The 11,056-nt window shown below is 40.6% G+C and overlaps 1 protein-coding gene across 1 annotated transcript; it reads right to left on the bottom strand.

Annotated features, from left to right (window-relative positions):
- Positions 1 to 355: 355 nt before the first annotated feature.
- On the bottom strand, positions 356 to 9,478 carry LOC122877871 (vitellogenin-2-like). The gene is made up of 34 exons (XM_044200028.1): positions 9,408 to 9,478; positions 8,975 to 8,995; positions 8,693 to 8,838; positions 8,315 to 8,566; positions 8,075 to 8,236; positions 7,833 to 7,981; positions 7,574 to 7,724; positions 7,318 to 7,475; positions 7,075 to 7,240; positions 6,852 to 6,977; positions 6,541 to 6,759; positions 6,218 to 6,435; positions 6,023 to 6,120; positions 5,812 to 5,936; positions 5,526 to 5,627; positions 5,293 to 5,412; positions 5,019 to 5,205; positions 4,842 to 4,935; positions 4,572 to 4,757; positions 4,334 to 4,484; positions 4,036 to 4,252; positions 3,464 to 3,948; positions 3,333 to 3,377; positions 3,173 to 3,241; positions 2,871 to 3,077; positions 2,637 to 2,779; positions 2,230 to 2,368; positions 1,998 to 2,127; positions 1,724 to 1,907; positions 1,523 to 1,617; positions 1,321 to 1,415; positions 1,048 to 1,213; positions 639 to 800; positions 356 to 533 (listed from the first exon to the last, which is right to left on the bottom strand). The coding sequence occupies exons 1-34, from the start codon at positions 9,445 to 9,447 to the stop codon at positions 421 to 423; spliced, it is 5,121 nt and encodes a 1,706-aa protein (XP_044055963.1). The 5' UTR covers positions 9,448 to 9,478; the 3' UTR covers positions 356 to 420.
- Positions 9,479 to 11,056: the final 1,578 nt, after the last annotated feature.

The following is an 11,056-nucleotide window of genomic DNA, read 5'->3' as shown; positions in this document are numbered from 1 at the left end:
AATTATATTTCTCTTGGTATTTTTTTTCCATATGTGAACATGTGAGAAGTGCAATGTCCCCATGTAATGTGTAAGGTGCACATGCTATTTTGACTACCGTTTCGTAGATTTGGGGTTGCTAAAACTACAATTTTATGTAGTGTTGATGAGCTTTCTTTTTAACTTTTTGGGGGGAAGAAAGGCTCTTGCCTGTTGGTTTAAAATATTTCTTATTTATTTATATTAGCTATATTTCATTTGAACATGTGTGGTAATGAGTATAAGGGATGAATGACCTCTCAGTTTAAGTGCCCTTTCAGTTTGTTTTATTAATATTCAGCAGCTGCATTTGTAAAGAATTTCAGGCAACACATGCTTCAGATGCTTCTGCAATTTATTTCAATTTACAGTTCAAACAAAGTAACAAGAACAAGACGGTGATTAAGCACACTGAGCGGTGCAGCGACAGGCCAGGTGGGCTTCTGCTGTTTCCCTCACATCAGTGCTCTTCGCATAGATGCTGTTGAGACCTTCAGAGAGGTTCAGGTTAGAATCTGCAAAAATGGAGAGGGTAAAGCAGTCAGGCACTGTACAAGGTAACAAGATAGATGTAGTATAATTCAATTTTGTGAACCAGCTGTGATTTCTTGCAGACTCACCAGCAGACACGCAGTGGAAGCCAACAGTGACGGTGGTGGTCCTCACTGGCATGCAGCTGGGCAGGCAGCGTAGCACAGGCTCAACAGAGTAGCATTTGGACTCCTGGCCATGGAGGACTATCTGCTTCTCCAACTTCACAGATTCAAGCTTAATATAACACTCTGGAAAAGGGTGAAAAGATAAGCACTGTAAATATACATATGTTTACCGTCAGCAGTCCTTAGCTGAAACCAATTTCTTATATTCATTGTGTCTAGACAGTATTTTATATTATCTACTAAGATACAGGTTTGGTGTGGGTTTGTTATCATCATGTGAGTTTCTTTACTTGTATATGCTGCATTTTGCCATTCTGAGTATAAATGATTTTCCAATAGAGAAAGGTAAAGCAGGTACTGTAAGTATTACCAGAGGCATCACGGCAGCTCTTTCCAGGCAGAACCCAGGAATGAGCGTAGCTGACTGCACTCTTGGTCAGGCGTTCGTTGGGTGTGCGGTACTCCTGTCTGATTTCGCCGTCAGCCTTTCCACAGAGTCCACAAGTCTGTCCTCTCATCCAGTCCACAACTTGAACCTGAAAAAAACCCAAACAGTTGAGCGTTTGCACCATTACCAGTATGGAAATCAATAAAAGTTTGAATCTAAGTCAAATAAACAATGTAGTCAGATTTCTTGTATCACCTTCACTGTGTTCAGATCAAAGTAGACCTCCTGAAGACCATAGCTGGGAGCATGGAGAGCGATGCCCTCATCTCTCTGTCTGATCTGAATTTTGCCTAAAATTAATGCAAATATATGTAAAAATGTGATTTTTTTAACTTTCAACAAATTGAATAATTTTAGCATGATAGTTAAATTTGAGTTAACAAGATTAAAAAAAAACCTGTGGGATGCTGATATGGCAGGTTGCTGATGGGGATTTCTACCCCATTAACCTTCACTATGATTGCACTGTCCCTCGGATATATGTCAAAATCACTGTTGAAAAACAATTGAAATACATGTATTATAGTCAATTTCTGGAGTTATGCCTCCCTTTTTTTGGACAATGCTCAGTTTACTGGTAAATACTGGTTGTTTTTACATGTTTGCAATCTTCACATTGATCTCGTTCTGTTCCTGTGTTTGGTCCCTCTTTAGCAGCACTATGAATTTAAGTTCTGGGGTACAATCCTGAGCCAAGACCTGGTAGCAAGAGTGGGGCATCTCGTTCTTGTATTTCCTGTTGTTGAATGTGATCAGTGTGTCTTTGACCATGGCGCACTCAGCTAGAGTGGGAAAAAAAGATTAATCAGTAAGTTAGCAATTTACTGATCAGCCTGACTACTCAGTAAACCTGTTCCTTTAAATGATTTCACCTGCAGAAGCCTTGGTGAGCATGTAGGAGATCTTGTCAGCCCAGTTGCTCTGGTATGCTTCCAGCTCAGCAGCAGTATCTCCCAGTGGCAGAGAAACAGGGAGACCCACACCAAGTTTGTAAATGGTACTCTGTAATATGAAATCGAAATGGTTATACATACAAACTGGTTGACAAAGTATGATGCTGTGTGATGGTTTTCTGTGTGTAAATAATGGACAATAAAACTGTACCCGTGGTGTCTTCAGCACAACATTCAGGCTTGTCTCAGAAGCAACAGCCACACTCAGTTTGACCTGATTATGTTCATTCTTGACCCTTGCCATGCTTGCTCCGATTTCACTAGTGATGCGGGAAATGTACTCAGAGAGCCTAGGCAGACATAAAGGTTAAGGTCATTTTTAAGTTTTTAATAAATGTCAAATAAATGAGTGTTTGTCGAATGCACACCTCATATATAGGTGTGTTGGAAAATGAAATCTCATCAAAAGAAAGTAATAAATTCCCACACGTCTGTGACTGAAATGTTGTATTTTCAATAAAGTTAGTTGCAGAGAGTATGTAGGAATTCATTACTTTGTTTTGAAGGTTTTCATAAAACAGATAAAAATTTTAAATCTGCAGTAGTTTGTGACATTACCTCTTTGCGTAGCGCTTAATGCTATTTGGGAGTTTGTCCCAGGACATCTTCAGGCGGAACGCAGGATCTTGACCCACAAGACCAGTCTCAGCTGTGAACTCAGTTTCATATTGTTTGCACTCAATGCCCCAGGCAATCTTGGCCTAAGAGAAATTTAAATCAGAGTTAAAATCTCAAGCATCACACACATTTCATTGCCATCTCAATTCATGTCACCAAATCAAATTTCTTTACCATCAGCTTGTGGTGGCTCAGCATCACACCATCAGCACAGATTCTCCAGTGGTCATTCTCAGCCAGGTTGGCAACAATAATCTGCAGTCTGGCAGTAGCTTTGTCTAAGTAAGCTGCAATCTGGTATCCCTGGACCTTTTGGTCGGCTCTCACAGCACGGATGAGAATGGTCACAGCAGGAGTGACAGCATTAGCGAGGTACTTGGCCTTAATGTGCAAACCAGAGATTGCTGTTAATGAAAGTTTAGATTTTTTTCCCACTGAATATAAGAGACTGGAAATGGCTTGCTGTGATAACTTACCTTATTGTAGATGGCTTCAAAGCTGTAGGCACTGCTCTTGCTGTTGGCACGGGCTGTGGAGAGGGCATGCTGGGAACAAAGAAACCATACTTTTTCTAGCATGCTTAAGAGTATTTGATGTGGCTGTCTCATGCTCTTTATGAAATAATCTGATAGTTACCTGATGGATGTGGTTCTTGGTAAACTTCATCTCATACAGTTTTTGCTGCAACAGAAAAATGAGTAGATTCATTCCTGCACATACTTTTTGATCCTACTGTTTTTACATGTTCAGAGGTGAAGTTGTCTCACCTTGGACTGGGAGCTGGACCTAGAGGAGCTGGAGCTGGAGGAGCTGGAGCTGGAGCTGGAGCTGGAGCTGGAAGAGCGGCTGCTGGACTGGAGAGATGAACGGCTGGAGCGGAAGTTGTTTGAGCGATGGCTTGATCGGCTGCTGGAGGAGCTGCTGGACTGGCTGCTCTGTCTCTTTGATGTCTTGCTGTTGGCAGCAACAACGCTGACCATCTTGGTCTTGCGGCGAGAGGAAGAGCTAATGGAAGACTTGGATGATGCAGAGGAGGAGGTGCTTGAAGATGAGCTGCTGGAGCTGGAAGAAGCTGCTGTGCTGTTCTTCAGACCAGGAACCAGGATTTTCTTGAGTTTCATCAGGACGTTCTTGTCCTCGAGAATTTCCTCTTCCTCGCTCAGGTTAATCACTTTGATGATCGTTTCTGCTGCTTTATCTCCAAACTGAATCTCAATTTCAATCTTCTCGATGACTGGTCCAGCAGTTGAAACTAAACAAATAAATAGATACATTACTTTTTAGCAACTTCTTACAAAATTACTTATATCAGTAATTTATTGTCATCCATTTCACTTGCCTGGAGCAACCTCAACCAAAACAGTGTGTTTTCCAATCATGGCGTAGAGTGGACAGTCTCTGATGAAGGCTGCGTTGTGAGATTCAATCTCAGTGCATGCCTTGATTCCAAAGGTTTCAGTTGCAACACACATTTTCTGCTGGAAGGCCTTAGGTAGTTTCAGTTTGTTGGCAATTTTGCTTGGTAGGTCAACAGGAATGATTTCAGATGATGCTGACTGTAAAACCACAACAGAGGTCACCACATTTATTTGGAACAGGGTAGATGTTGGAAAATGTGGTCAGTGAATCAAACTCACCATGCCACTATCCGGAGAGGATGCCATCCTAGAAATCTTTGAAGTGAAGGTCTCCCTTGACAGTTGTGCTGCAACTCTAGCTGGAATCATTGGTGTGATTTTGGCAGCTGCGAGGTCTTCCACATTTCTTGCAACAGCAAAAGTCTCAACACTGCAGGAGAAAGGAAAAATTAGTAGTAAATGTAAAATTTCAAAACTGGGTGATACATGTTACTCGGTGACAAGGAAAACAACATACACTGCAGATGCAATCTTATCGATGCCCTGAACAGGCAGGAACTGAAGCTTGAAGTTGCCCTTAATCATGTCAATTCTTGCTTCCATCTTTGCAGGAACAATTGTGTGAACTCTGGCTCTTGACTGCAGGGCAGCCTGGATGAAAGCAGTATTCACTCCCATAACTGCGTAGGTATGCATGGAGACACTGCAAGGGACAGAAAATATCAACTTTAAGGGTGATCTCACCGAATACCAATGTTTTTTTAGTTGTAAGCTACAACTGGGTTACCTTGGTGAAATGGCAGCCCTCATGTTGATATCAGACTTCAGAAGCTGGGCAGCATGGAAGTTCTCTGGCAGAGGTGGCGTCACAGTAGCTTGGACTATGAAAAACAACACATTTTCAGGATCAGTATAAATAATTTTCTCAAATCAGCAACAGTTAAGCTACACCAGCAGAACTTACATTCAATAGATGCAGCAGCCACTGCAGCAGTATAGAAACTGAGCTCCATGGGAAGACCAACAGCGGTGGGAAGGATGCGACGAACCTCAGCAACCAGCATTGGTTTAGCATAATGAAATGCGAAACCAGACAGCAGAGCATCCAAAACTTTCCTGCCATAAGTGTGAATTGCTGGTCCACTGGCAAGCTGTAAACATAAAATTGCTATGACATCAGATATTCAGTTCATAATAAAATTACTTAGCAGTCATTTGCACAGTTGAAGATACTGTACCTCAATCGTCTGATCAACAATAGCTTTGTCAATGTTGGCAAATGCAATTTCCTGTCCGAAGAACTTCACATACACAGAGCCCAGGGGCTGGCTTGATGGATGAGACCTCCACTCAGTAAGCTGTGCGAGGAAGAAAACAGTCAATTAAACACTGCAGCTTCTATAAACGACATGTGCTTTGATTACATAATTCTTTAAAAACTTTTAGCATCTGAACAATCCCTTAAACTTACAGCCTTCATAACTTGTTTCATCTTGGTGATCCTGTCAGCATTCTCAGGAGCCTCGTGGATTTTCAGAAGGGCCTCCTGGATTCCCTCAGTTCTCACTCCAAGCTGGAAAAAAAGAAAAATAGCATTTGATGGGTAAGTGTTTTTAAAATTATTACTAAAAATAAAATTTGCAAGGTGTATATAGCTATATTAACTAAGCGTGTTTGAAGCAGATTGAAAAATTAGAAATTATGATATAAGAGCCTTTCATTGTGTTAACTAGTTGTGTAAGACATGATTGTCATACCTCAAGAACATCTGCATAAGCTCCTGCCAGGTAGGTGCGAGCTTTGGCCACAATGGCTCTTGGCAAAACAGTTGCAGCATCATTAACGTAGAAGGCACTGGCAGCAGCACCCATCATCCAGGGGTCTGCAGGGCAAAATACGAGAATCATCAACCCACATGTTTTAATCTGAAATCCCTGATGACAAATTATTATTCTGTTATGCTCTTACTGTGGTAGGCATCCAAATAGAGAGCTCTGCTGAAGCGATAGCTCAGTCTGTCGAATTTGGGGCTGAGGATCTTCACAGCAACATTACAGGCAGCAGCACTGAAAGTAGTAGTAACATTAAAATATATGAGACTCAAGGTGTTGACATGTTTAAATAGCAAAAAACTGCAAAAGGAAATATTATTTAAGTTCTTACACAGAGGCAAAGTCAGGGGCCGTATTCTTGGTCATGGCCTTCATGTAAGAGTAGACAAAGCTAGCAACCTGCAGATTTGTTTCTTTCAAGAGGGCATCAGCAAGAGTAGTCACCAGACCCATGGGTAGCCTGGTCTCAAACAGCACAATTGCAGCAACCATACGGAGCTCTGGGTGGAGAGTCTTGTCCATGAACAGCTGAATAGCCATTTCCTGGATCTAATTCACAAAGATGGATGTTATAAATAAAACTGCACATAACAAAACAGGTCTTAAGTGCATTCACTCTTAGTAATGGAAGGAATCGGAAAATGCATGTCTCACCATCTTGGGTTCCCTCTTAGCAATGTTCCTCAGGGCCATGACAGCATCAATGTGAACTCTGAGTGGCAGACCAGCAGCAGCACTGCCAAAGCCAGGCAGGAGCTTCATGATTGGCTTAAGGCTGGCAGGATGTCCAGCATTACCCAGAACTTTGAGAGTGACAATGAGCTCCTCAATTTCACCTCTGGCAACAGCTTGGACAGCAAGTTCATGGATTGGCTGTGGGAGGAACAGAAACACATTAATGTCACTGATGTTATATAACTGCATTTTAGTTATATATAAAACACATGTACAAACGACATACATACCCTCACAAGCTCAGCTGGGCAAGTTGGGTTCTCGGCACAGTATTTAGCAACCAGGGTGCCGTAGCCCAGCATGACAATCTCACGCAGAACTGGGTTTTCTTGGACCTTGTGGTTCATAGCCAGACCCTGTGTGAGTGTGGAGCGGTGAAAACAAAGAACTGATTATGTGTCCCAGTTCTCACATAATTACAAATACTCAAGAAAACTTTTAGCGTTGACTTGCCTCAGCAAGCTTGATGGCCTCCAGGTCGGCTGTCACCATGTGCACAGATGCCAGCCAAGCTTCAGCAGTTTCAGCAATAGTCATCTCACCAGCGACAAACTTCTCCTTGAGGAACCTCAGAGCAGCATGAGTACCAATGGCAGGGACAGCATTCAGGAGCCAGTGCCTGGGAAAGAGAAATATTAGTGTATTATACATGGCATGTTTTTTCATGGCTGGTTTCTGAATGAAAGTTGCAGTTACCTGTAATCGGGTTTAACTTTGAACTGATTCCAGAGGGCCTCAACACTCTCAAATCTGGCCACACGCAGCAGCTGGATGAGCTCAATAAACTTCAGAGGGGCATCTTCGTGGACCTTGGCCATATTGAAGGTCACCAGGTGGTTCAGAAGCTCAACAATCTGTCAGGAAACAAAATATTTCCCATGTTAAAGTGTGTTGCTGCTACAGGATGAATTCAAAGAAAATCTGATTTAAGAGGGAATATTTCCTGAAGTACCTGAGCCTCGGCATTGCTGATCCTCAGTAGCTGGATGGGTGTCTGGAGAAGCTCGCTGCCAAACTCGTACTGCAGGGATCCACGGTGAAGATATTCAGCTCTAATGGGCTCAACTGGGTTCTTGTCGATCTCCACGAAGGTCAGGATTTGCCTGTAAATATACATTAGCACTACATCAATCTGCATTGTGACACTTTGTTCTGAGATTACTGTTTATGACGCTGTGATTGCACTCTTCTTTTGAATTTAAACAACATACTTAGCCTCCATCTGGGCAGCACCATTCAAGATGTTGAAAGGTGAGAACTGGATGAGCTCTGTAGCCGTTGCCTCCAAGATCAGAGCACCTGTGGCTTCTGGCTTCATGATGTAGTTAAAAGCGACGGTTCCCTTCAGGGTCTTTCCTCTCTACATTGACAAGACCCACAATATCATCACACCAGCAGTCTCCAGGACTGTACTATATTAGAGAGTGTGAAGTGAAAGGGAAATTTTACTTACAGCTTCACACTCTGAGCATTTCTCTGTGTAAGCCAAGCCGATGTCCTTAATGATTCTCTCCTGGCAGTGGTTCAGGTCCTTGGTCTTGGTCAGCAGGATACGGTCAGCCTTTGCATCCTCACTGATGACGTAGTGGGTCTTGCACACACCCTGAGCTCCAGGCTAGTTTACAAAAATCAAAATGCAGTTTGTCACTTTAAGTATTGTGGCATTTTGTGGGTGAAAATGTGTTATTTGTACCTCTTGCAGCTCATAGACGTTCTGAGTTTTCTTGATGTTCAACTGTAAGATGTTGATGATTCCCCTGTGGATATTGAGCACAGTCGCAGAAACGCCATCCGGTGCAAACACTTTGCCGACAACCCCGTTGGCATACTCAAACTTGATGGGTGTCATAAGCTGAGCAGCCAGGGCTGAGGTGAGCTTGGTGGCCGGGATGAAAGTATCTTTGGGCCACATGCCACTGTACTCAAAGATTTCAGGGTCTACAAGCTGTAAGGAAGAGTGACAGTTTGGATGAATTGTGAACACTTCATTGTTTATAAGCCATGTGGAAAATCAGTATTCTAGTTCACTTGTTATCATAAATCATAAATAAATTGTCTTTATGGTCTTTACCTTCAGCATGATGGTGTCGGCAGTCACTGCACTGATTAAAACTTTGCTACGGACTTTCACTCCGGCCCGTGCCAGACCCTCCTCAGGCAGGCCACCCATAAGAAATGCTTCATATTTGTACACGTGAGTCTTTCCAGTAGCAAACTCTGGGGCAGCAATAACAGACAAGAAAACAAACCACTGAATGCATTTGCATTTCAATAAAAATTTGAAACTGAGAAACAGAACTTTCTATATTTACACATTAGTTTTTTTAACTAATGTAATAGAATGACAACTTACCTAAGTTGACCTGGTAACCCGCTACAAAATAGGAATAAAATATTATTTTGGTGTTCATAAGGGACAAACAAGAAATATGAAAAATAAAAAACTATGATTTTGTAAAGGAAAATGGAAATGGTATACTGCATATGCCATCTCTCGACGGTAAAACTAAAGAACTCAATGTCTGGTTTTTTTCAAGCACTGGTTATATATCAACAACAATACACTGTCAGTAAGTGCAGTAGTAGTTCACTTAAATCATAATTCTTTAGAGTCATAATTTTATTTATTTTCTTATTTTTGTCCAAATAAAACATACTGTCATTGTAGAATTGCTACCCTGTACTCATTCTACAAAAAGCAACACTTTCAAAAAATGTATTAAATTAGATTTAACTTATTAATTCTAAGTTGATTTAGTCTGAAATGCATAAAGACATATACTCACCCGCAAGGGCCAGAGTGAGAGCTAGCACAAGCACCCTCATGGCTGGTGAATGTGAACAACTGCCAGCAGAGGTTTCCTTTTAAAGCCATTTTTTGCTGACTGTGTACCCATCGAAGTGTATCATTAACTAAATATCAGCTTTCATTGTCATTGATGTTACCATGCCCTGACCATGCAGATTAGACTGAGTACAACACAAATGAAAAATGTCACAGACATAACAAGTTGTCTCAAACTTGACTCTTGGCTTTCTTGGCACAAATGCCAAATCCAAATATGCACTGCTATTTTATACTATTAACTAATATTACACATTTATAATATTTATCTATAAAAATTTAACCTACATACATTTCACTACACAGCAATGTATTTTTTTTAATTATTCTTATTATTCAATGAATAGACAAAATTAAACTTAGTTTTGAAGCATCCAAATACTTAAACCCACATAAATTACTATGAGAAGAAAACATTAGAGTGAAATAAAATATTACAAAAATGATTAGTATAGAATTGTTACAGTTACATAAACATGTGAACGTTCCAGTCTTTCAATAAAATGTCATTGTGTCCTGACCTGTAATTTTGTCAACTTGATCAGGAACTGTTGACTCCAAAGGCAACAACCCAACATATGTTTACTTAACTTTTATCGTAACAATGTTTCAAAATCATCAAATTGAAAATAAAATTGGATTAAAACCAAGTCAATCTAAACAAAATTCATATGATGATGATGCCTTTTTTATTACTGTGTCATGCAAAGATTTATGCCCTGCTAGCAAGGGCTTACAAGACACCACAAATTAATATAAACCAGACTCAGAGTGTAGTGCACACATTTTTAAATGATACTACCAACTGTCCAGCAAAAAGCAAAACTAGGATGAGACGATGAAATAAGGAATAGTTAAATGCAATTACTGACACTGCGCAATGGTAAAATGGATAAACTGACTGCTTTTTAAAACCATTGTATCTCTGCAACAGTTTCCCTTTATACATAGTGTATATAGTATGTTTTAACAGCATTACATGCTATAATCCAAGCATGTTTTTAATAATCCAAAAGGACTCACTCGTTTGAAGCAAATACCATGCCCTATTTAATCTATTAATAGTAATATTTAAAAAACAGCTAATTTTCTGGCTGGTTAAAACATTTTCTTCAGATTTTTTATCTCCTCACCAAAGTGTTACAGGCATTTAGTTTGTTCAGAAATGTGCATATTTAATAGATATAAGACAGATATCAGTAGAGGAAATGACAAGCAATGAAATTCATGGAGGAAATGAACATTATTTAGGCCGTGACTTGAAAACCACTCACTTGAAAAATGTATTCACTAGTATTTCTAGAGAGGGCTTTTCCCCTCACTTCAGTACAGTACGTAAGAAATATGTCTTAAAGCATATTGGCCACATTGGTGACAGCATTGAGCCACGCCACATTACCACATTACCACATTACCACATGGTCTGGATTGGCGAACTAAAACAGTATGCTGAAGCTTTGCTTAAATTAGTGAAAAGTAGAATGCTATTCAGTATGCAGGGGCATAGTTTTATAGAAAGCAAAGTGCCATGTATGTGCAATCAGAGAACTTAAAAACTTTGAACCAGTGACCAAATGACAGTCAGCAAAG

Source organism: Siniperca chuatsi, linkage group LG6 (assembly GCF_020085105.1).
Source record: "Siniperca chuatsi isolate FFG_IHB_CAS linkage group LG6, ASM2008510v1, whole genome shotgun sequence".
Classification (NCBI taxonomy): domain Eukaryota; kingdom Metazoa; phylum Chordata; class Actinopteri; order Centrarchiformes; family Sinipercidae; genus Siniperca; species Siniperca chuatsi.
The sequence above is the reverse complement of the archived record's forward strand: the minus strand, read 5'-3'. Positions and strand labels throughout refer to the sequence as shown.

Coding starts and splice junctions, on each gene's coding strand:
- LOC122877871 (XM_044200028.1), bottom strand. CDS start 9,447: ATGAGGGTGCTTGTGCTAGCTCTCACTCTGGCCCTTGCGG. Junction 4,758..4,841: donor AGGGCTGCCATTTCACCAAG/GTAACCCAGTTG, acceptor TGTCCCTTGCAG/TGTCTCCATGCATACCTACG. Junction 3,242..3,332: donor CCAAGAACCACATCCATCAG/GTAACTATCAGA, acceptor CTTTGTTCCCAG/CATGCCCTCTCCACAGCCCG.